Source organism: Aulonocara sp. 'chitande type north' Nkhata Bay, linkage group LG13 (assembly GCF_057382095.1).
Source record: "Aulonocara sp. 'chitande type north' Nkhata Bay isolate Kocher_YH1m ecotype deep benthic linkage group LG13, A_spYH_male_GT1.1, whole genome shotgun sequence".
In the NCBI taxonomy this organism is placed as follows: Eukaryota; Metazoa; Chordata; class Actinopteri; order Cichliformes; family Cichlidae; genus Aulonocara; species Aulonocara sp. 'chitande type north' Nkhata Bay.
Genome location: NC_141356.1, coordinates 9,461,851 through 9,488,194, shown reverse-complemented (window position 1 = coordinate 9,488,194; position 26,344 = coordinate 9,461,851). Strand labels below are relative to the sequence as shown.

Sequence of the window (26,344 nt, the reverse complement as noted above, 5' to 3'; positions counted from 1 at the left end):
TAACCGCAAAGGCTGCGATTATACTGCGATTATATTATACAATTCATGGGCTGCATCCTCCTGAGGCCGCATTTGTAGACCGATTACGTCACAGCGACGCGCCGAAGGCTGTCCAAATTACTACCATATCCCAGAATTCATAGCGCGGCCCAGCCAAACTCCAGTTTCCAGCAATGGCGGCCGCTACTAAGTTTTAAAATTACTCATACTAATCTTTCTGGGTCACAAAATAAACTTTTAACATATTTTCAGGCGAGAAAGTAGTTGTGTAAACATCAAATATCTGCTCGGTTTATCAAGATATCCCATATTTGCAAAAGTGCTTCGACGTTTTCAGAGGCGTCTGCTACCCACCAGCTCGACAGCTAGCCGGGAGCTCGAGGGTTACTGATGCGGCCGAGAACGGCACAACTCCCGGCACATCATTTTCAGATCACCGCAGAGTTTCGCTGCTCGGGTTAAACGTAATATATAAGTCACTTAGACAACCTAAAAATGTTATTGTTGGGCTTTTTTCAGTGTTTTGTTTGTTCGTGAGTAAATCGGTTTGGCTGAGATTAAAGTTATTAGATTAGATAAAATAAAACTTTATTAATCCCCCGGGTGGGTTCCTCCTTGGTTTTCACACAGCTGACTAAACGTCAAACAGAAAACTTATTAAACAGAAGTATGAGACAGTCGAGAATTTACGCCAGTGTCTGGTTATATTTTAGATAGCAAGAAGCAGACGGCCGAGTTTATTAAACTCCACCGAGACAGCGGTGACGCTAATCAGAACTAGCCTTCTGATTCAGAAGGCTAGTTCTGATTAGCTAATCAGAACTAGCCTTCTGATTAGCTAATCAGAAGGCTAGACCGTCCAATTTCACGCCTTTAAATTTTAAAGGCGTGTTTGTGTGTGTGTTTATACAATTGCTATTATGTTTGCACTTTATGTGTAATGTTACTGACTGCAGAGATCAGTAAGATGTGTGTATTTTTTATTTATTAGTTTTATTTATTTAATATTATTTTTTAATTGAATGACTGTCTAGTAGTTCACAGATGTCGAAAAACTGAGTGTGGTAAAGCCACTGATTTTTTTTATGTATATTTCTGCAATCTGCACATTGTACTGACTTTCATTTTAATGTTTACACCAGGGTTCCTTGTCAGCACTTTATGCTCAGATGTTTGTAAGCTAAAAATAAACTATTGTGTATGTTCAAATATACTGTTGTGATTGAAGAAGTTAAATAAAAATGTCAGTCATCAATTCATGCATCACCTCATGTCATCATAACAGAGGTCTGTCTTCCAGGAAAGAACAGTTTAAAATTAATGTAATATAGTATTGGCCATACTATATGATGTATTGCTTGTCTTTGTTTAATAATACAGAAGACAAATACCTTAAAAAATAATCGCATATCGCATCGCAATCGCAATATTGGGGCAAAAAAAAAATCGCAATTAGATTATTTTCCATAATCGTTCAGCCCTAGCTTAGGGTGATCCCTACACTGCTTTTTGGAAGGTATGGTTATTAAATGACAATCCCCACAGCTGGTCCATTAAAAATAATATAAAGATGCATTTAAATCCTTCAAATAAAAGATAAATCACATGCATGGAATATATCAACATAGACCTGAAGGAAAAACCGCGCATTTTGGAAAGAAAAAGCAGAAAATAAGCACACTTGTTTTTGATTTGTCTTCATTTTTGTCACGAGCCCAGTATTAGCCCTTAAATCCCCCAACCCCATCAAAACAACGATAGTTTGAAAAGATCTTTATCTTTGGATAAAAGATTATGTCAAGCACCTTGAACAGATTCATTGCAAAACAGTCTTTTATCATTACACAACTTACAGTACGACATGACAAAACAATAAAGCCAAGTGATGTAAAGCATCACTTTAACAAGTAAACTTGGCGACAGTTAGAGTGAAAGTGTGATTTTCTCACACGCTATGATTGAAACACAACGGGGGAAAAGTTTCACATCGGTTATTCAGGTGCTGAAGTTCTATTACACCTCAGCTTTTGACGCCAAGCATCACGTTTAGCACAAGGACTGAGGCTATTTTCTGGCATCACTGCTCTGCTACCCTACATTTAGGCGAGAAGTCAACTTCCTTCCTGTGTCATAACTGTCAAAAGGAGGTTATTTACTCTGTTAGCTTATGTATGGTATGAAACAGATTTTACATGTGTGTCATATGGTCAAAAGCATGTAGACATTTAAGGCAGGTGTCTTACACTGTGAGGTACCAGATGATGAAGGTGCAAAGTTGACCACACTCACCAGGGTCAGGGAGGGTCAGGGAGGGTGATACTTCAACACCTGAGGCAACAACCCACCTAAGCACTGATGTGATGGGTGGATGGGGGAGGGGTCACTGCACATCAGGGGGCTGGACAACATCATACAGAGCAGACGGGAAAGGGAAGAAAAAGAAATGCATGGAGCATGAGAGAGACAGGAAAGGACAAGGGGGGGAAAAAACATGAGAGTGGACAAGAGCGTAAAGGTGAAAGAAATAAATGCAGCAACAGATGAGAGCAAAGATAAACAGAGGAGGTGACTGGCAGGAGATCAAAGCTTCAAGCTCGCAAAAACTGTTATTAGTTTGATAAATAAGCCCTGAAGCAATGCTGGAGCTGTGCACGCCGTCTATTAAATTAATCTTCCGAAATGAGGATCTAAAATGACTGTGTTTGTCCTCGTGTTATCTTGTGTACCTGTGTTCTGGTTGTATTCCTCATATGGGAAAGGGAAACTGAATGGTTCGAGATAACATTTCCCAGCAAAGGTTTGTTTTTTCCTCCGAGGCTCGAATCCAATATTACAATGCACTCAGCACCAAGCAGCCAGCGTGATTTGATAATGGAGAGACTGCCAATAGCGATTAATGCAGCTTAGAAGGGAAATCAGCAGTTCACAAAGCTCACTGAACACATCTCTGTAAACAAAAGGAAAGTTCTGACCTGTCCTCTGCACCGACTTCTTTATTCGCTCATTTGTCATGTAGACGTGGGCAGGCTATCCAGGTCGGTTGACACTTGCCGCTACAGATTTCCATTACTATCGCTTATTTAAGGTGTTACTTTCTGTTTTATAGCTTGCGACAGTAGAATACATTAACATAATTTAACCACAGGTAACTTTGGTTATGTCGACCTTTCCTTTCATCTTCTCTCGTGGACTGCCACTGCACACGTGTAAGATTAATTTGCTTAAAGTAACACACATTTAAGTAAAAATAACAGATTCAAATCAGACTTCCCTTCTCTACTACATGGGAGGTATACATGATTCCAGCTGAGACTCTGACTTTCCATAATTGCTTTGATACAGTTGCTGTGACTTGTGTCTTTATCCAATTGGTGATCATGGGAGACCTAGTCATGGGAGTGTGATGGGTGAGTCACCCATGCTTGTACAGACTTTTCCTCTCAAGCTCTGCTTGGATAATTGGGCAGTCTACAACTTGGCAGAGGCGCGGAAAGCGATGTGATCCTGTCCTCATGAGAGAGGACGTGTAGCGTTAGTTATGCAATCTTGTTTGTTTTTTTTAGTTTGAGATCTCAGCTGATTTAATTTGACATTTGGGTGATGAGCATCATGAGAAGCCCCTAACGTTACACATTTCCGCTATGAGTCAGAGAGCAGAATCCTTTCACACAAGATCATAAATAACATAATAAAATGCTCCCCCAACCCCGTCCAATAAGACACAGGCAAAATATCAGGTAGCCACAATTTAAAAAAAGGTAGCATGTTGGTGTTTTTGCTACTCTCAGATCTTCGCTGTCACAAACAGTGACCTTTGTTTGAGCATAGCCACTGTGCAGGAAATGAAAATCTGTTACTGTCTGCTTCATTGTTTTCATGACAGGGAAATAGCACGCAAGCTGGTGTTAAGTCAAAATTACAAACCAAGCAACCTGCTCTGGCCTTTCTCTTCCCCTGTGGCCTGAGACACTGTGTTTTTTGAGGAGGAATCTGACTTAATAACAAGCCACCGGGTGGAAAAAGCTGAGGCATAGCAATGGCTGGGATCTGACTCAACCCCAAACCAGAGAGATGAATAATTCATCCATTCAGCCAGTGGTTTGGAACAGCCCCGGAGACCAGAGCGAGCAGGAGTCAGGCTGAAGCTAAAGGGCAGAACAATGAAAGCAGATGTGAAACAAGTGTATGGTCAGTCAGCAAGCCCAACAAAGCAACTTCACTAAAATTGCGATGATAAACAATGCCAACAGCAGCCTGTCAAAGTGTGATGATCACAAGACAGCACGATCAGATCCGGCATGATCTGTAGCACTTGAATTAAAATTCAGTGGTGAATCACTAAACAGTGAAGTATCGGCAAATCACTGAGGATCAAATGATTTATCTACTGTGTTGACAGATGTTAGAAATGAGTAATCCTAAAACTTCTATTGTTTATTCAGCACTGAAGGACAGAAATGGTGCACTGGAAAAAGCATTTTGTTAGATAAACTTGTTCAACTGCTCATTAAAGTAAATCCTCCAATCACGTCATCAGCTCAGTGAATTCAGGCATGCAGACGTGGTGAAGATGAGCTGCTGGAGATTAAACTGGGCATCAGAATGGGGAAGAAAGGAGATTTCAGTTACTTTGATCACAACATGAGTGTCTGTGCTAGACATGCCCATTTAAATATTTCAGAAACTGCTGAGCTACCGAGATTTTACCACACAACCACAAAAACAGAAAATATCCAGTGAGCAGGAATTCTCTTTGCAAAAAATGCCTCGTTGATTCCCGAAGTCAGAGGAAAACTCCCAGACTGCTTTGAGCTGACAGAAAGGCAACAGCTACTCAAATAACCATTCCTTACAACTGAAGTATGCAGAAGAGCATCTCTTAATGCACAGCACATCAAATCTAGCTGCAGACGGGCTAAAACAGCAGAAGACCACACTGCCATTCCTGTCAGCTAAGAATGGGAAACTGAGGTTATAAAATCCCACAGACTCATCAAAATTTGAAAAACAGTGTCCCAGCTGATGAGTGTCGATTTCTGCTTTTGCATGGTAGTGTTAAAATTTGGCATAAACAGAGCACAAATCCATCCTGTCTTGTATCGACAGCTACATGTGGTCAGTCCATTAGTGTCAACTAGCCATCTTTTAAACACCGCAGTGTTGCTGCTGATCTTTTTCACCACAGTTTACCCATCTTCTGATGGCTGTTTCCAGAAGGATAACGTGCCATGTCACAAAGCTCAAATCACCTAAAACTGGTTTCTTCACAATAGGTTCTTTGAAGTCAAATGGCCTCCATAGTGGAACGGGAGATTTGCATCATGCATGTGCAAACCTACAGCAGCTACGTGATGCCACCACGTTGATATGGACTTAAATCTCAGCAAGTTACACAAAAAATAAAGGTAGTTCTGAAGGTAAAAAGACATCCAATTCAGTATTAACAAGGCATAACAAATAAAGGGCCTATGAAAAAGTAAAATCAAGTTTTTAGGCGTTTCTCTAAATGTAATATTACTGTTACCGGTCTGTTTTGATGGGCTTGCAAAAAAGCTCTGGAGTGTCCTACTTCCATCAGTGACGCTGAAGATGCGTCTACATCTTGACTGAAGTCCACCTCTGCCTAATAAATTAATTCACTGGACCTCAGTGATCTGATTTATTTGTGGGATAAGTCTAAAACAAGAAAAAAGAAAAGACCTTGAAGTGGTCTCTAAATGCATTACATCTTATTGGTCCACGTGATTCTGACACATTAGGTATGACAGGACAACCTCCGAGAAGCTCCCCCACCACCCGAGGTTAGGAATTACTAACACTGAAAGCATAAAGATCGAGAACTCTCCAGCATAAACTTAGTGGTTGTCATTTTTCAGTTACTCACATAAATTTCAAAATCACTAATCTAAATTATGGTAAGAAAGAACTGAACATTCGTTTCTGACTACTATGAAGATGAATGAGATACACCGATAAGAACTTACATTGCACAAATAGATACACACAGTTCAAAAATTACAAACAAATATTCTTTAGTGAATAACCTAGGGTTAAACTAAATATAGCATTGCAGATATATGCCTTATAGACCATTTAGTGTACTTCACCCTAAAATGAAAAGAAAACACTATAATTAATTATTTTTCCATTTTTACTACTCAATTACATTTCCTGTACTGCTATGAGTTCAATCGTTTGCAAGACAAACAGCACAGCATAAGGTCTCAGTTAATACAATCACAGAAATAACATTGACAGCACAGCCTTTAACCAAAATATTCTAAAAATACGAGGATGGCACAGTTTTTTCCCCTCACTGTTCAGTCCTGACAAGCCAAATAACAAACACTGGGGATGAAAGTAAAGCAGCACTGCCATCTTTACTCTCCTTTTAGTATTCACCACATTTTTGCCTCATGCTTTGCTCGACAAGTTTAATCTTCTTTAGACAAGGATTCAGTGCTTTACCACAGCATGAATGAGATGCACAGAACAGAACTCGGAGAAGTAATAACAAGTGATGTGGGTGGAATGTGTGGCTGTCCTTATTTAAAACAAATAATTAATAAAAACAATTAAAACAAAACAAACATACCATTTTATCAGCTTTAAACAAAAGTATCTGCTGTCACATATTAATTGACACCTCACAGACAGTGTAATTAACACTACAGCCCATAATTTGTAAACTGCCAAAACCATAACTCACAAGATGTGTTCATCCACCGTGCAGGAAAAGACTGGTTATCCACATTTATGCAAAAAAGCTAAAGCCAAGCGGACCTTACATGAATTCAAGACCACCTGGTTCAGTTAATGGAATTTTAAGTAGTTCAGGAGTCATACAGAGCAAGCAAAGAGATCACTTAGCTGAACCCCCTTTGTGCCAAAAAGCAAGAAAAAGAGAAGTGCTACAAACACCTCACTTTGGTGTTTTGAAACATCCTGTTAGCTCATAATGAAACTTAACTATCAACAGGCAACCTGTTTTCTTGCCTGGCTCCTCGCCAGGCAGCCATTCTGCTAAATGGACTCTGCTCATCAAGATTCAGAGAGACTGGACTGAATGAAAAGTATCCTTTCGGATCCTTCGAAATATCCTCTTTGTAGCAGATCACACTAATTCAGTAGCTTTGGCTCCATTAGAATGAATGCATAGAAAAGCTTAATGTCAGTAATCCTGTTATACTGAAGCTATGATACATGCGCACACCCTTGGTAAATACCACCAATTCAGCACAAGAAGTGGCTGTGGTTATGCCATATTGCTGTCATCTAAATGGTAATATAATGTGCAAACTAGGAGAAACTAAGTGACAAGGGGCAAAAAGAGGCAGCAGTATCAATCCAAACGTTCTACTCTAACCAGTTTTGATTTTTTTTTAGTAACTGCCTATCTCAGCTGTCATAGGGTTTGAGATGGGGTGCACCCTGGACAGGTCACAGTCCCACTGTGAGGCTAAATCCTACAAAGAAGCAAGACATTTGTTGAGTGCATAACTCTGAGACACTAAAAGCTAACACCCACATTAAGAACGCTCAAGTTACCAGTGATAAGTATGCAAATTTCAGTGGCCACATCTAAGGTCGTCCTTGTGGCATTTAAAATAAATAAATAAATAAATAATATAAATCATAGAGAAATTGTATGTCTTTTGTCTTTGCAGCTTCATAAAAATCTGTGATTACGTGGAGCATAAACAAACTCGCACTGTCTGCTTTCTCAGAAGAGAGTGACGATCGAGCCACAAGAGGAAACAGAAAGAGGAACACATCGGTCAGGGTTAGCCCACCCAGCACTTATGTTAATGACCACGGTGATTGCGCTGTGAACAAATGATGGAAATACAGGGTGTGAAATTAGTCCTGAAACACCTTAAGAAGAAAAGCAGAGAGAGGCATGAATAAAAGATGATAAAAGTGAGGAGCTGCTGCAACACCGGTATATTTCACACCTTTTTTTGTGCTCTCTTATTGATTGCAGCAGGAGAAGCTGTGTTTTCCCTCCCCTCTTCTCTAGAAGGTGTGATCACAGAAATGGATGCAGAGCAGCACAACAGAGGCTTGCTTCTGTCAACGGTTGGACATTTCCCATGATCGCTTTGTTGTGTTTACCTGTAGACTGACTGCCATGAACAGAAGATGTCACTTTGGGTGAAAAGGATGGAAAGTAGACGCTCTTGCACTGACGGGGTTGGCGGAATGAGCTGCATCTGTGTGCTGCAGGCTCAATCAGGAGGACAAGCTACAGGATCATAACACAGGACAGGACAGCTGTGCTCACCTAACCATCTCTCTACACACAGACTTGCATGGCACTTTGATCACTGGGAAGCTGACAGGTGGAGGAGCGCACACAGTTGTCCCATGAGATTCGTCACAAGTGACAAAAGTTACCAGTAATAGAAAGGCTGAGCCTGCCTGGCACACTCCAAGTGTTGCAACAACTGAGAAAAAGCCAGCACCATTCCTCCTGCTGATATCCTAATGCAGACTAATGTGATTAACAAAGCAATGAAGCATTCTACACCAGCAAAGACATGATGACTATGGAGGAAGGAAGTCATTATTTCCAAGAGAGAATAAACCCTCAAGGCTTTCTAAACACTAATTAGCTTTAAAAATGATAGTAGGTCTGTCTTTAAAAGGACAAATCACACATGATTAATCAAAAGTAATGGGGTACATTATGAGTGAGTGTGCCTCTGTGTGCGCGCGAGTGTGTACTCTTAGATCCGCAGTCTGAACCTAATCCAAGTCTCGTGATCTGGATGCCGTTCATTCCCTGACAGAAAGAGGGGGATGAAAGAGCTGCAGAGATCTGACAGTTTTCAGAACCGCTACCACATATGCACAGGATACAATGAGATAGAAAGCAAAGCACCTTTATGCAGCGCCAACAGTGAATAATCTGTGGTTTACACCTGCCTCCACCTCTGTGCAGTGACTTAATGCTGGGCCTACGCAGGCCTCTGGTGTGCACCAGCCAGATTTCTGGCCACTTAAGTGATATCTGGGGACCGCCAAGGTAAACCAGAGGGTTTAAGGTATATGCAAAAACACATCGGAAGTCATTTTCTTTGATAGTCAGTGACTCTTCCCCTTACCCACTTTTCATATGCACATGTATAATTCTGCACAAAATTCATACTGGAGCATTTTGCCTAAACGTGTTAGTGAACACTGACCTCAGCACAGCGAGGGCAAAAATGAGAAGCAAAGTATTTCTGGATAAGATTACCTTATTCATGAGTTTATCTAGGTTAAAAGCGTTCATATAGCACCTGTCACAGAACAAACTCTTGCTATTCAAGCGTAGAAAGCACACTAACTTCGTATCGACTCAGCCCTTTGAATGAAATCCTGGAGAGAACCGGTTTTGCAACTGTATCGTGATTGAAAACAAATAATTTGTCTCTATCAGAATAAACAAGATACATGGCTGTCTTCAGACCTTTTCCCAAGTACAATGACATCATCTTTTTTAAGGACCTGCTCCTGTAAAAAGTAAGCAGCACCACCACCCAAAGAATGATCTCTGACGTTACACTCCTGCCAGAAGCGCCATACCTGGAGATCGGCTCCTTGCAGTCTACAGTCCATATACTTTTCCCACGCATAGCACAGATCCGTCTCCTGTGGACTGGCCATATCGTCCACACTTCCAGATACAACACCAAGTCTGGTTGAAGAAGTTAGGAATCAGAAAGGTCTCCTCTGGGGTTCTTTCTCAATCCTCCAGGTGGCTGGAAGTGCCCCGGGATAACCCGAACGAAGCCCCAAATCTTCTTCGGAGTCTTTCATAGCATATTCACTGCATCGCTCTGCCACTTTTAAACTGGGCTTCTGCTGAAAAATACAAAGTCTGATGGGTTAGCAAAGCAGAATTAGCTGGCAATGCCGCATTCACTTTTGTCAACAAACGCAGATACACTAACAGTTAAAAACAACAACAAAAAAACCCCACACTTGAACCATAAACTTCGCCCAAGCGAGTTTGACACGCTAGGGCATTACCAAAACAAAACGGACACTAGCCATACAGACAGCTAGCTAGCTAGGTATCTGACAGAACTGCGTGAAGTCTTTAGGCAGCGACACACATCCCATTTCCGGCGACAAATTGTGTTTTCAAAATAAATGCACCCACATTTATATTGCAGTAAAAGAACATCGATAATCCGAATCGCAAATAAACTGAAAATAAAATATCCAATTTGGATGCTTGCTGTATTCAGTCAGTATTAAACGGTTAAATTACACTCAAATGTAATTTGTATGTTTATATTTAAATTTTCGTTTCAAGTGTGTTATGGAAATATTCAAATGCAGAGACATCTAGGTTTCATACTGAGATAAAATAAATATATAAATTGCAAGTGGTAACTCTGTAATGTGGCTATTCCCCTCCTCGGAACTGGGCTTTACTTAAAATACATATACTTTACATCGCACGAACGAGTTAGATATATTTTGAAAGTTCATCTCCGTTAGCGTGTTTATAGTTGTGGCTAGCTTGACCGAAAAAGAAACAACCCAGCAGCTTCGGTAACTTTAAAAAAATGTCCAAATAAATGCCATATTCTCCGGAGATACGCATTACCGACTGACTTTATGAGCGTTTTTTAACGAATAAAGTAGCTATTCCGGAGTTCTTGGCTCTTTAGCCAGCAGCCGTGACGTTAGCGGCTCTGCTGATTGTTGCATCGCACCGTCCTGTGTACGGCAGCTGTCAAAACTGTATCACAGAGCGACCAACACATCTTCAAGAACATCCAAAACAAGCAGGTGCTATGGGTATAGCCACGTATCTCTTACATGTATGATATTTACCTGTAATAAGAAGAATTAATTTTATGACATACCTTCGTTTTCCCCCAAATTAACCCAGCTAAAGCTAGCATCCATCCAGCACTAAAGATATTGGGTCGTTAAGCCCTCAGCTCTGACTGCAAGACAACTCCCTCTACAATACAGCCCATTTAGTTGGCTGCGAAGAACCTCCTAGAATCCAAAGAGAAGTCATAGCAAATGTTTTGTAATAACACCCAAACAGGTACACTAATTTCGCGATTTATTTCCTTGGAAACTATTAATATGATCTAAGACTTAATATGGCTGTGCGTAATGCATAATGCATGTTTAGCCCTTGAAAGCCAAATAGTTAGCTTAAGTTTTCTATGCGCTGATCAGCTTTTTTCCTCAAAGACTTGTCTGAGGGTGCAAATGACCATTTTGTTATTAAGCGCTAACGGTCTGTGGAGTGCCCACTGACTGCTGTTCTGCTCCCAATTGGATAACACGCAAATCATTTTCCAATCAATCAAAGCTTTTAGCCCAGGGAATGGTGGTGCGTTTGGGGAAGCTCTGTAGATGGCAGAACAGACTGGCAAGCTAATTCATTTTTTCCCCTAAAGTGTAATTTGCTTGTTTGTGCATATCAAAGTGAGAAGCCGCCACACTCGAGACAATTGTCTAAAAATCCCGGCGTTAGGTTATCTTTCTTGCAGATTAGGGTTATTACGAGTATGAAAATGTAGTTGAACTACTTATAAAGTTAAACGAATCGACTGAGGTAATTTTTGCGTAATGACGAATGATTGATGTGTTTAGTGAAAAAAAAGAACAAGGATTTGCTGCTTTTATTTATTTTATGGTGACATTACTGTGGGCTTCAGGACACTGAATCCCCCCCCCCCCCCCCCCCCCTTATTCATACATTTTAATGGACAGCTGGTAATCAGTGAAGCAAGACAAGCACATCTGTCACAGTTATGAAAAACAGAATTAGCTTCTTGGTTCTGGTCACAATCTCCCCTGCTGTTCCTTACCCGTGGCTTGACAGATGGCCAGTAGAGGTTGGCGGACTGAACCAATAGTATCGATTCCAACGCTGGTATTGGTATCAGATCAATAGTAGCACGATAGAATCGATACTTTTTTTTTCTATCAAACATGCACTTTGAAAAATATCTGAACCTTTTTGATCGTCAGGTCTTTTTTAATTTATAGTAAATAACACACACACACACACACACACACACACACACACACACACACACACACACACACACACACACACAGCCTCAGATTCAAAATATATGAAAAGCTGAAAGGTGTGTTTGTTGTGTTAAAGTATTGTGGAAAGTAAAAGACCACAGTGATTCCATGATCATTAAAATGTATTCAGAATTTGCAAAGTGATGATGATTTCTCTAATAAATCCTGACACAATGATCTCCCCAACTTAAGCTGTCTTTATAGATTAAAAGTATCAGCATATTTAAAATACTGTCTCAATATTTACTTTGTGTCTGATCAATACCAAATTTTGCAGTCTTGCACAGGACTAATGGTCAGACTTTTTTATTGTTAGACAATGACAGTCACTGATAATTTGGATAGAAAAGGACAGAATTTTATTTTGTTTTCCAGTTATGGTCATAGCATTGTTTTGTGAGATCGAAATGACGATTTGTCTCAGAGTCATATCAAGATATACCCCTAAGGCGTTGATGTGAATGGGACAAGTCACTGGAGAGAGACAGTAACGACTGCTGCGACTCGAAGCAGGTTTTCAATCAGGTTTCAAGTCTTTATGATAAAAATATTCCGGGTTTATTAAAAGCCCCCTTAATGCACCACTGACGTACGTGTCTCCCCCCTCCAGCACACAGACTGCGTGGGTGGCAGCTTTTCTTGATCCTTTTTGAGAAAGAAGAAGCATCATCCAAGCAGACGCAAAAAATAAGTCATGTGACAAGAAACACACACACACACACACACACACACACACACACACACACACACACAGCTTGTTAAAAATAAGCCTGTTGCAAGAAATGGTGTATAATGGCACCTGTGTATAAGTCATCTGCGATAAAAGTCGCGCAGAAATTGTTTAAGAATAAACATTTATTACATTTTCATACATATAAATCTGCAAGACAAGTTATTTATTCAACCATGGCAGGTACTGTATATCACAAGGCATCCCCTTTTTGAGGTTATACAATGGCGACACCTACCGCAACAGCACCAGATATGAATATTTGTAATTCACTTACCTAACACAAGGTGTCGCTGTAAAGCAACAAACTCGGGAGCCCACGGTGTCAGAAAAATTTTTATTCCCTCACATTTCTGCTCAGCATCTAGACTCATCCCACCAGCTTCCCCCCCTACCCTGTTCCACAATAACACTTCCATGAGAAAAAGCCCAGGTTCAGTGTGCAGTAGTGCATGAGATGATGTCATTTACCGCTCTGATAAAGTTCACATTAGAATTACGCATTCCTTCGAGCTTCATTCTCAGTTTTTGTGGACTCAGGAAAAAGGTCACCATGGTAGTGCTTCTACTTACAGTTCATTGTGATTTTATAAATGGGAAATGTAACACACACACAAAAAATGTAGGTAACAATAACAGTGAGCAGTAGAAAAAAAAAAAGGCACAGTAAGTTCACCTCTGCTTTTCAGAGGCGGTTCTGGTTCTGCAGCAGTTCGAATTTAGTCATGCTGAGGGGCTCCGGATTTAAAACTTGTCCACTCCGGGAGCGCTGGATGTCTCCTTTCAGTACTCTCTCTCGACGCAGCCCACTTGAGCCGCGTTGTCGGGACACTTGCAGGAACGGCCGTTTGGTGTTGCTAAACACAGGTGGGAGCAGCCACCGTTGTTTCCAGAACAGTAGTTTTGTCCTGACAGACGGAGGGGACAAAGGAAACATTTTACAGCAGGCATCGGTGGGAAATAGCCTTTTCACTGCTTGTTATTAATGCACTAAAAACATCCAAAGGAAGCACGCAGCAATCTCCAGATGTTGGAGGCCCCTTTCCCCTGACTCTGCATTCCCTGGCTTTAGCCTTATCTATAAGAGAGGCTGTTGCCTGGTGCCATTAGTCATTCCTTTTCTTGATAATAAATACAAGCTGGAAGAATTCCCCCAGTTGCTTAAAGATTAAGAACTGTACTCGTGTTTTTTTGTTTGTTTGTTTGTTTTGTTTGCAAAGTGCTCTAAAGGATTCTTTAGAGAGCCTGCAGAGGTCACAACTAGGTCAGCCTGGTCCCAAAAAGGAAAAGGAACGCATAATAAGGTTGGCCTCAAAGGTAGCCCCCAAATATACAAGGGTCAAGCAGTTTCTGCATGCGGCTTTAAAGTGGAGCTGAACATCAGGGTTAGATACCGTGCAAAGATTCGCTTCGAACATGTGAAGAGGGGGAATTGAAGGGGAATGTGCCATCACAACTTCCTACCTGCAGGACACTGGGCATAGGCTGTGGCGATCCCGTATAACCTGGTCCGCTTCTGAGGCTGGAACTCATCTGACTCCCTGCTGGCATAGCGGTCCACTGCAATCACAGCATCCCTGTTGCAAACACAGTCAGCACAGGAGTTCAGAAATCCAGGACTATCTGAGCTTGCGCAATCATCCGTCCGGCCTCCTTATGTTTCCTACAAAGTCTGTCGAGACTGAGTAAGGCCAAAGAGGGGGATGAGGGTAGGTTTCTTAGCCACAACATGACATAGTTTGTGGTAAACTGTTTAAGTGTGCACCACCCACACCACCTCCTCTCAACCTTTCTGCGGCCCTGGCGAGATCACAGGGAGGCCCTGTGGAGGTCACTCGCAGACGTCTGGGGCTGAGAAATTGCAAGCAGCTGTCACTTTTCAGGACTCCTCCTCACCTCATGTGCACACTAACACACACACATACTCACACATGCACACACACACAAAGCCCTCCCCCTTTTTTTTCTGCAGTCGCTCAGGAATAAATAACTTACAGAGCCGGACACATGTGGAGGAAGCTCCACAATTTCGAGTGTGGGAGCGTCTGAGCCCTGCCACAGAGAATGTAAAGGGGGTTGAGTGTGGGCAGCTTTTTGACCTTTAACCTTCCCTCTCTTTCCTCTGCCTTGACACATTGAATCACAGGTAAAAGTAAAAACCCTGTGTCTTCGGTGCTACAACACCAGTGGTTCTCATTTATAAACAAACTCCAGCTGCAAGAAATATTATTATTATTATTTTTTTTTCATGATTTAAAAAGGCAGAGTTTGAAAAAACATTCTTAAAATAAAAATCAAACCTTCGCCAGTCGGTGTAATAGATGTTTTTCCCGAAAGCTGTCATTCCAAAAGGATACTGGATCCTCTCCAAAACCGTACTGCGACTACCCCGACCTGGATCCATGCACTCCATTTTTTGCGTGCCTGCAGGCAAGAGACTGTAATTAGTGCTGCTTGCACACAGCAGACACCGTTTCACAGATGAGTCATCTGTCTGAAATCTACCTGCGTCTGCCCAGCAAAGCTGTGAGCTGTGAGGGTCGTAAGTCAAGCCGTTTGGCAGGCCTAGATTGTCTCTAACCAGCACCCGTCTGTTGGATCCATCCATGTAAGATGTCTCAATCTTGGGGGCTTTACGGTTCCAGTCAGCCCAGTATAGGTTACTGTTGGAGGACAGGTGAAGAGTGAGTCTGCTGTGATGTTCAGCAACACTGAATATCAATCTGTTTGTGAATGTTACCTGCTCTTTAAAGTAAATGAGCATCGCAGATTTTCACCAAGAGTGCTGTTTAACTCAAACTATGTTCAATAAACAGGCTGTTAAATCGTAACGCACCCGTTGGAAGGGTCAGCGATGATGGCTCGTGGGTTGACGAGGTCGGTGTTTATGAGGACACGTCGGTTAGACCCGTCCAGAGACGCCACCTCGATGTGATCCTTAGCGGAATCCGTCCAGAACATTGTTCGACCCAAGTGGTCGATCGCAATCCCTTCTGGGCTTTCCAAACCTGTTAAAACAGTGCATTTTTTCTGTTTTTTTTAACCTCCTCTTTCAAAATGTAGGGGAACCAGTAGCGTGAAGAAAACACTACCTGAACTAATGACAGAAGTGGGCTCTCCCCCCTCGATGTTGGCCTTGCTGATGGAGGGAGACGTGATTTCTGTCCAGTACACCATTTTCTCCACACAGTCGTAGGCTACACCAATGATGACCTTCTCCTGTGGAGCCAAGGAGGGTGTGAGCAAACAACAAACCTTTGAAGTGCAGTTTTCGTCACACAACAACGGTCCAGAACGTGGAGCAGATGTGCTTTTCGGATGGTATCGTCGAGACTTTAAATCCAAACAAACTGAGTCACACAGTGAGGAGCTCAAGCAGCTCAAATCAGTGCAACAAGAAAAGCAGACTGCAACTGTAAAGTTGTCTGACTGATGTTAGCAATTAGCTTGAATGTCACCATGTGCCCCCAGTAAAGTGCAAGCTTTGGATGCGAGAAGCAGATGGGAAAAATCCCAGAGCTGAAGAAAGTTTTAGGACAACAGAGCGCAGTTATTTGTGACTGTTTTCTCATATATTATTTAAATTAAGTAAACAATCCTGACAGGAAATTGTGGCTTTAACTTAAAAATAAGAATAAAACTGCTGCAAAAGCCATATAAAAATTTATGAAATAACTCCTCTCTTAAAGATGAACTTACGGGCAGGTGGAGGACGGGCTTGGCATCGTTCTTTTTCATGTCGTAACCCCCCAGAGGAACGTGCTCTATCCTGCCGCTCTGGGCAAACAGCAGGTGTGTTCCTGGGGTCAGGGCGTCCACATCGGGCCGTGGCCGGGGTCCGACGGGCGGCAGCCCAGTATTGTGGTCGATACCTAATTGAGACGCACACAAATCAGTTCATCAAAACTCCCGAAGTGTTTGTGCTTCCATAGTTTTTGTTTAATGCCACTGTGAGTGACACTGTCACCTCTTTCTGTGATTTACTCACACATTGGTCTGCTGCCAGGCCCGGTGCGAGTCCCCGAGATCTCCTGTCCATTTTGGTCCACGCACCAGCAATGTCCCGTGCTTCCATGGCACTGCATGGGCTCATATTGACCGTTGTTATCACACGTGGGGATGTAAGCGCCAATCGGAGGCCGCGGCCCCCGTGGGCCAGACACACCCAGGACGTTCTCTCTGTGAACCTCACATCGTGTTTTTGGCCTCCCTGAAGAAAAATATGAAAAGAAAGACTCGAAAATTAACAAATACAGCCTGCAACAAACTCCCCGAACTTGTTTCTTTTATCTTTTTGGAGTCTTCTAATTTAAATTTCAGCTACACATAAAATTCACATCCTTCACAAGGCATGACAAATTCCTCGCGCTTTCCAGAAGGGAATGAGAAACAGATTCCAGCTGGCACCAATATACTCTGGCGAGGAATTCATTTTCCAAACACCCCCTCCGGCCTAAACGGCTACAAGGCTGTGAATGAAAATGACCCATTTTGCGAAACAACATCAAACAAAAAACTATTACTCGGCTGTCTGAACTCCAGTGAAGGACCTCCATAACAAACATGTAACTACACAGGCTTTATTTTCAACCCCCAGAATGAATGTGCAGCCAAGCCAGCTAACAAATGTTTAAAGCAGTGCAATTCAGAGAGTTCACCTACCAGGAAGGCACTGGAAACCGTCGCCGCTGTAACCTGGCCTGCACTGGCAGGTAAAGGATCCCTCTGTGTTGTAACACACGGCGTCTGAGTGACACCTGCTTTGCTGACACTCGTCTATGTCTTCAGGCAGATGGATGAGATGATGGTGAGATGGATGGATGGAGGATGAGAGAGCAGAAAAAAATCAAATATGAACATTTTCTGTGTCATTTTATGAGTGGAGATCCATGCAGAAGAGCTTGGGTGAACTATTGACTTAAACTTTCCTCAAATAGCAGAAAATCAAGCAAAAATGTGGAAAGAATGGAAGGACCCAGACCAGAGAAACCCCTCCAAAAACCCTACACCCAGACCCGGGACCTCTACACATGAAATTCCCATCTGCTTTTAATGTTTCACTCTTCGGTCTCTGTTGGTGTATTATGCAACCAACCTGACCGCCCACAGTCCCGAGCAGATGGTGTAACAATTCAAATAATTCCTAAGGATGCATTTGGTGAATCAAGTGATTTTGGCCACACTGAACGTAGTCCTTACTTTCAGCAGATTTTTCTTCATGTCCCTCGTTTTTGACCGGTCACACTTAAAGCTGCTTTGATCTTAAGTGCGCCGGACCAGTGAAATTACATGACAAATGTGTAAAATCATTGCCCAGACTGTCCTGTAGTTATAAAATTCAAAGTTTCATTCAGAAAACAAAGCTGTTTTCTGTGAACTCACTGTAAAAAAACAAAACCATAAATTTCTGTGGTAGATAGTAAAAAAACCCAGGAAATTTCCATCATGTAATTGTGTATCTATAGATGACTTTGCTGTAGTATAAAGCGGGGTGGGGGGAATCTTTATCAATAGGAAAAGGTGTAAAACTTAAACAAATATAAATAAAGTGAAGTTATAGTGAGTAAAGTTAAAACTGTGTTTCTAAAACTCCGGGGTGGAGTTTTTGCTGGGCCGATTCTGGCCCCTGGGCCTTATGTTTCACACCCCTGCTTTAGAAGCTCCTACTATTTAATTTAATTGTTTAATTTTATTTCATAAATGGAAGGAACAGGGAAAACTGCAAATCCTTACATGCAGCCAACAAACTTTAAGCCTTTTTTTGTCAGTAAAATTACCTAAAAACTCATTTAATAATAGAAAACAGGTAACACTGCTTATTGCAGGTTGGTGAACTATGCAAAAAAGAAAACCCACAAACAAACAAACAATGAAAAAAATTCTGAGAGCATTATGTTTGTCTGCAGTACCTTGGCAGCTTCTACCGTCTCCTGTGAACCCTTGTAGGCAGGTGCAGACGTAGGACGAGCCTCCGGCGTAGCTGCACTGAGCATGGGGTGAGCAGGTATGGGTGCCTGCCTCACAGTGGTCCACGGGTCGATCAACCTCTGAGGAGAAGCAGAACAAGTTCTGGGAAATGCTATCAGCGTGAGAAAAATAATGTGTTGACTGGTTTTGGATAGAGCCGCTTAAGTTGGGGAACAGGGTGAAAAATATGGCGTGAAATTAAGACGAATGAATATACTTTAATATTTATTTAACTGAAATTCAAGTTGGATCCTTTTGGGGCATGCCAGAAAATACTTTACAGCCACCGCGCTGAGCAAATCTAATTTGCTGCTGCTGCTACACGTGTTAATAATCACCACAGACTTTTTCATACAATAATGAATTTTATTACAGGTTATGTTTGCACCTCTACCTCCTTAGAACCAGGTAGGGTTTGCCTGATATGGAATAGCACTTTACAGCACACAAAAGCCACTTACTAATGCAGGTTCTCTGGTCACTACCGAACTGATACCCCTCTTCGCACTCGCAGCGGAAGGTCCCGGGCTGGTTGTTGCAGATAGCGTTAGGGCCGCAGCGTTGAGGATCCTCTCTGCACTCATCGTTGTCTGATAAAAAAAGAAAAAGAAAGAAAAGAGTAGTGATGAGATGCTAAACTGATAACATTTTTTTTTCGTCTGTCTACTGTCTTTTGCTTATCTAATTCAGAGTCACAGAAGAGGCTGGAGCGTATCCCAGCTGTCATAGGATGAGAGGCGGGGTACATCCTGGACAGATCGCCTCTCTGTCCAAGTGCCTTTTTCCTGTTTTTATGTATGTAAAATCCTGGGAAACTTTACGTGTGACGTTGAGTCGTGTAAACAAAATGACTTGATTTAAATAGTCTTGGACTGGGTCAGAGTTTGAGAAGTCTGGTTTGCCAGATAAGTTTTTCATTATCAAATGTTTTCGGATCAAAGAAAAGAGCCTGATTAGATTTATAATAATACTTTTATGATAGCATCTGTCTGAAATTCTTCCTTCCTCTTCCTGTTTGGTCTCTAATGCAAAAGATTCGGTTGTATAGAGGTTGAAATAGCTCTGTTAACCTGGTCTCTGAGTCGGAAATGCTTTGTTTATCCTATGGGACTCCCCCTGCTAATTGTATGATTGTGCCATTCCCTAGTCAGGAAGGAAGGCTTTAGAAAATCTGGGTTGATTTTAATGATGAGTTTGAAAGATATGGAAACAGTTAGATTTTTTCCAAAAGCAGAAAATAAACTCTAACTGCTCTTTGTTACACGATTAAATATGCAGTTCTTACCATAACATGCGCGTCCATCGCCGCTGAAACCAGCAGCACATTGGCAAGTGAACGTTGCTCCCTCTCCGACTTTGCAAACAGCATTCGTGTCACATCCGTGTCTTCCGGTTAAGCATGGGTTGTGCTCCGGCTGCCCTCCTGAAAAGGAAAGGTGAATTTTATTTCTAAACAGGTTTTGTTTTGGGTTTTTGAAGCAAAACATACCTATTTTTACCATTTAACAATAGCAACAAAAAGCCTGTCTGGCAAAAATAATCTCTCTGTCAGGACGTTGTTCCTGAGGAAGGAAGTGAGCTCAAACCAAAGGCAGGAAAACGAATACGTCTTCTCACCATTGATGTCCCCGATCTTGCTGGTCAGGGCGAACCGGATGAGTTGTTGTGCAGGATCGTAAATGGCAAAAATGTGGTCCACGCTTAGCATCTGTGTAGGTTTCATGTCTCTCAAAGTCTCGCTATGATAGCAGCCGTTGAAGGAGATTGTCTCACGCCACTGATATCTCCTGGTTTCCCTGGATCCATCCTGCAGAGTCACTACGTAGTCCCGAGTGGACGACGAGGTGATCACTGAAAGGCAAGATGGACACGTTAGAAACGCTCACCTTTTTTCACTTCTTTTATGTCTCGCTCAAAATCAGAAAAGGTGGTGAAATATTGTTTCTCTGTTCAAGTCATGTCTCACAGTTGTTGTTGTACTGGTAGATCTCAGAATACGGGTCGAGCTTTATGGTGGAGCCAAGAGGCACCTCGGCCACCCGGCCCTCCAGGTTGGTGCTCACAATCAGGTGGTCGTGCTCATCGATGCCTTTAAACTCTTGCCTGATGTTCAGCTTTTCATTCCCTGGCATAAAGGTCACCTCAGCCTGCCGAGTGAACTCCCCCCCTGTGGAGGCCAGAGAGGAGGATGTTAACTCCAATACTGGCCCGGGATGAACTTTGTCTCGTGGCCTTCTGTTACAGCTGAGGTAATGCGAGTGGAATTCAGGGAGACAGTGCAGAAGACTGCAGCTGTATGCAAGCTGTGTTTGCAGCAGCGCAAACAGCTTGTTTACAGAAATTTATGCTTCCCACTAGTTTTTTTTAAAACCCTGTAAAAACTACAAGGCAAGCTACTAAATATCACATCATGAGATATCTTCATTGCAGCGTTGTTCTCACTCACCGATGATGCTGAAGCCGTTCTTGAAGCCTGGGTGCTCCAGAGCAAACGCCCACCCAATCACACCGCTAATTGACACCAGGGGCTCCAGCGAGGGCCCAACAGTCTCCGGGAGGTCACTGATGGCGACGTAGGCTCGACCCTCATTCGCAACAATGTAAGAATGGAGGTCGATGTTGGCGAACTCCACCGGAGAAGGAGACCTGCCCACAAACACTCTTCCGTGTACTTTGCCGTTCACCCTCTGTGGCTTTCCTGCAAAATCCCCCAAAGAAAACAAAACAAAAACACAGCCACCCCACTGAAGTTACTCACCGAGACGTGCAAACCCACTTCCCTTAAAATGAATTTCATCCAAGAACAGCTAAGATTTCTTCTAATGTTTCCACATCAACTAGCTAATAAAAAACGTCATATTTAAACGCTTTTCTGCGTGTACCTTCTGCCACACACTGTATCCCGTTGCCATAGAAGCCAGAGATGCAATGGCAGCAGTATCCGTTGGCATAGTCCCTGCATTCACCAAACTTGGAGCATTTATTTCTGTTGTTTGCACAGCTGCCAAGGTTGTACGAGAACACTGAAAACATGGGGAACGGTAAGAATACCATGACTGGAACAGCTGATAAGACAAGTACAATAAACATTTATATACGACATGCTCTCACTCTCAAAATACACTGTGATAGACAGCATGGCTCAGGAAGCAGAGCTGCAGACAAGCTAGACATCATAAACTCACCATCTACATTTATAATTGGATCATCCACCTCCACCACCTCCGGGTTCTGTGGTTGGAACTGAACTGGGTGGACTTCAGTCTGTTCCTGCAGATAAGGAGGGTAGGCTACCACCGGTCTGTCAGGGTACAACGGCCTCCTTGCAGCGCTGGACTCCTCATAAGCGTCAACATCTTCTTGTGGTGGAGCCTCAGTGGGCAGCTCAGGGACCTCACCTGGAGCCACGTTGCTAAAAAAGGGAGAAGTCCCAATCTCGTATACCCATACACCCCTCAGGCCAGAGTTCGTCTCCCTGTGGGGGGAAAAGTTTAGATTCTGGGCAGAAAACATGTCTTCAAGAACCGTCATTGTTACCGTCTGACTTACTCTGCTAAAGCTCTAACGGACTGCTCGTCATCAGTGGTGGTGCGGTAGTATGGTCCCTTGATGGAACTGAAGAAACCCCGGACTAAACCCTTACTGAAACCAGCATGCATGATTACATTAGTGTCTCCCACAAGCATGGAGGAAAACTTTATCCCATCCCTTGGATAGAGGACAATAGCGTATGACGTGGTCTCCAGAGATGCAATAACCAGCTGGAAGGTGTTTCTCTGAGAAACAAAACATTATAGACTCTGTCAGTGATCACATCCACTTTAGATTACTTGAATAACTATGTGACACTCACCTTCTTGATGCCGCTGTCTCCTCTGCTCTCAAGTCCATGGGTGGTGACATCAACCCAGGTGACCACCACAGCATGGGTGGGATTGATTTCGTCATCTTCAGGGAAAGCCCTGTTGATGTGCTCAGCAGCGCGGCGTAGAATATCAGGACTGGAGTCCTCTCGGAAGAAAACTTTCCCCACACCATCGCTCGTGTGCAGGTCTCCTTGCAGAGCTGCAATCATGCCAAATTTTGGGGGCATTTTGCCAAGATACGTCAGCTCGCTTTCTGGCTCTTTTGTGGCGACGAACCCATTGGTATTAATCTGAAACGAAAAGCTAAAATCATTAATCCAGAAGACAGAAACTGAAATGAAATCCCTGCGATGTTGTACACAGTTTTATTCTTGACACAACTTGAACTGTTTCACAGGGGATACAATCTGACCCACTTTGATCTTCATTGCAGTAATGATTTGAGTCAGCAGCTATGTCCCACTACTGTGCTAATGAACAAACAAGATGCTATTTAACGCAGTCTTTACACACTTGCAGTGGGAACACATGCAAGGCTCGTAAAAAAGAAAGAAAAAAGCGCTCGTGTGAAGAAAACATGCCCAGACACACACTGGACATGGGGGCTCCTTCACTTCCTGACCAAAGGAAAAAACAAAAGGTTTCCTGTCCTTGCCCCCGATGAGTAGCCCCAGAGAGCCTAAAGATTGCGCACTAAATGTCATTACAGAAACTTCCTGCCAAAATGGAGGGTAGATCTGGGAAAATGATTAGTGATCCTATTTACAGAGGTGCTGCAGATAGAGAGCTCTAAGGTTAGTGGTTAACATGTAAGTGCTCAGTAAAAAATGGATCATACTCATGAAGGGTGAGAAGAATCATCCCCCCCACCCCAGGGCAGAGACAGTTCGGGGCAGACCGTCTCAGAGATGAAAACAAAACTCTTGAGGGCATCTTGACTGCAGCGCAGAAATATGTTTGTGGTGGGTAATGGAAGGTTAACCTGGAGGCAGTCAGCAGACTAATTGGTGAACGCTGCATTCATGTGTTTCATTTAAGCTCCAGACTCATGTGTTAATCACGTTAATCATTGTCTCTGCACGATCTCCTTAAATGGAGATCGTGCAGAGACAGCCTCCACTGGGTTGAGACTGGACAGGCTACTGTGGAATGAATGGCAAGCTTTACTAAAGAAGAAACTTTCATTTTAAGAGCTTGAATGCTTGGTAGAAACATCTTTATGCATAAAACATCAGCAAAGCTTTGACGAATGCATCTGTTAGTGTAATCACTGCGTCATGGCACAGTTTACTCATGCAGCACTGAAACAGAGATGTAGCACTTTTCTTTGAAACCAGAACTGCGGGAATAAAGGGCTGTTTGTCCGTTCCACACAATGGTGCGGCTTTTAAAAACACTACAGGCCAACAGTTAATATTCTAGCAAATCATACAGTTTTACATGATTTACTGCATTTATTCCAGAAACAAACCTCCCAGTGACCACTCTGTAAAGTTCTCTGTCTCATCACTGGGTGTTTTTAGGATGGATTGCAAAATAAGGTTTGGTATTTGGTATCGGCAGTAAAATGATAACCTCGAGGGAAACAAAGAAATGCCTGGGCACATGCTTTCGACATGATACAGTCGCATCTGCATATAAGAAATCCAGTATTTACAAATACTCCACAGACAAGAAAAAAGTCATACGCTGCTGGAACTCCGTTGTCCAACTTCCAGGAACTGTTTAAATTCACTCCATTTCTGGCTAACGCGCAATTGCGCAAGAACTACGGACGTTTGATGACCAGTAAAGCCAACGCAAGTGCATTAATGTTAATAATAATAATCATCAAAATGTTAAGAATTAACTTACAAAGATGCTGAGGAAAGTGCCATCATAAAACAACACCGGTTTGCTCAGATCCAGTCGGTACGTCTGATCATTCCCTGGCTCCAGTAACTGGTCTCTTGCGCTCGGACCAAAAGGAAAAAGCTCGTCTCGACTTATGCTCTTTACCGAGACCACAAATCCGAGAAAACTCAGACAAGCAATCCAGCCTTTCTCCTTCCAACCCATGGTCCGTCTTTCAGAGGGAGCTAAGCAGTCCTGCGTTAAAGGCGCGAGTGATACATCCAACCCAGTAGTTGTAGAAAGAGTTGTGGGCGGTCACTAACTCACAGAGGAGTTTCAGTGAGAGGTAGTCCAAACTTTGCTTTCATTAATGTTCCTGAAACAAATGGTATGGTGCTGTTGTTGTTGTTTTCTTTTTATAATGGCATGCACTTTGACTGAGTCAAATTAAACTCTGAGAAGAGCTAAGGTCATTTGCAGATCCTTTATTTAAAATTCTTCAAACGGATTATTGCAGTGTTGCCAATACAGTAGAAAACAGACAGCTATGTGCAGATTATAAGTGGTTTTAATAGAAGGGCCACTGTCTCTGGAGGGACAACACTGAAGCTGTATTTGCAGGTTTGGACATAGGCCAGCAGGCCATCAGAGCATGGACCAGTAACCGGCAACAGAGCCCCATGCCCGGTTTGACTGAAACATTATGTAAAGGACAATATCACAAAGCACTGTACCATACACTAATCATTTGAGGCATGTGCTGAGGCTATCAGACTCATCTCCAGTTGGGATAATGAGAGTCATGCCGGTACAGTAATATGCTTCAACTTGGAGCTGTTTTTGAGATGCTTAGTGAACCGTCAAACTCTTCGGTCCACAGTGCTTTGACAGTTGGTATTCACGGTCCCCCACAAAGGGTTTTTGCAAATGTTTACCATCACTCCAAAATGCAGACTCATCCACTGCTGTAGCTCTTAAAGTATCTTCAATGACAAATTACCTCCAAGACCTAGAATGATTTCCAAAGTATCTGATATGTTTAGACAATGTTTCTGTGGCTTTCTCATAAATACCACCAGGAGGAGATTTCTTTAAACAAGACAGTGATTTATGAAGCTGCCTAATGTTGTGATAAAACACCCAACATTAACTTCTTTTTCAAACCTGCTGAGACTGTGTAAATGAAATATTTCTTCTGTTCCTCTGAGCTGCAAAATAGTTGCATATTTAATCATCTGGGAATTTACCCAGCTGTATTTATTTATTTAGAAAGAGATCTTGACACCCCCCCCCCCCCCCCCCCCCCCCCCAATGTTCAGCACAAAGTTAGGCCGATGATCAAGCATTAGTAATAACTGGCAATGAGTCTTTTCGAGTATGAACGGCCTGTTTAAGGTCACGTCAAAGCATCTCAATCTGATGTAAGTCCAGACTTTGACTAGGCCACTCAAAAACCTCCCTCTTTTTAAAAATCCAGTCGAAGGTGGACTTGTTGATTTATGAACTCTGAACTTAACTGACACAAGTGAGATCTGCAGTTCTTTAGATGTTGTTCTCTGTGCTTTTGTAACCTCCTGAATGGATCATTAAAGGGTTATTGCAATAATTTTGATAGGCTGGCCTTTCCTGGGAATGTTCAAGATGCCGTTCCAAGGTTTTTCCATTTGTAGATAATGGCTCCTACTGTGCTTCACTGAAGTCCCAAAACCTTAGAAATTATACTTCCAAAGGGATCTCAGATGTTGAGATCTCTTAGTCTACACACACACACACACACACACACACACACACACACACACACACACACACACACACACACACACACACACACACACATGAAATGTTTAAAAGATGAAATGTTTGATGATCTGAAACATTTAAGTGTAAC

At 42.5% G+C, this 26,344-nt stretch overlaps 2 protein-coding genes across 3 annotated transcripts in view; both read right to left on the bottom strand.

The window, feature by feature from the left end:
* lyst (lysosomal trafficking regulator) overlaps nt 1-10,706 on the bottom strand; it is a 59,981-nt gene extending 49,275 nt beyond the window's left edge. For both annotated transcript variants that reach the window (XM_086258609.1, XM_086258607.1), the window contains exon 1: nt 9,571-10,706. In XM_086258609.1, coding sequence (XP_086114735.1) covers nt 9,571-9,651 — 81 coding nt within the window. In that variant the 5' untranslated portion in view covers nt 9,652-10,706. The remainder of the gene's footprint in view (nt 1-9,570) is intronic.
* A 2,159-nt stretch (nt 10,707-12,865) lies between these two features.
* On the bottom strand, nt 12,866-24,757 carry nid1a (nidogen 1a). Its single transcript, XM_086258606.1, has 20 exons — nt 24,478-24,757; nt 22,611-22,913; nt 22,307-22,533; nt 21,943-22,232; nt 21,640-21,780; nt 21,204-21,455; nt 20,724-20,924; nt 20,375-20,608; nt 20,043-20,180; nt 19,219-19,347; nt 18,700-18,837; nt 17,453-17,572; nt 16,779-17,000; nt 16,490-16,662; nt 15,883-16,009; nt 15,627-15,798; nt 15,296-15,453; nt 15,091-15,214; nt 14,255-14,367; nt 12,866-13,698 (listed from the first exon to the last, which is right to left on the bottom strand). Exons 1-20 carry the CDS (start codon nt 24,679-24,681, stop codon nt 13,574-13,576), a joined length of 3,591 nt encoding a protein of 1,196 aa, XP_086114732.1. The 5' UTR covers nt 24,682-24,757; the 3' UTR covers nt 12,866-13,573.
* Nucleotides 24,758-26,344: the final 1,587 nt, after the last annotated feature.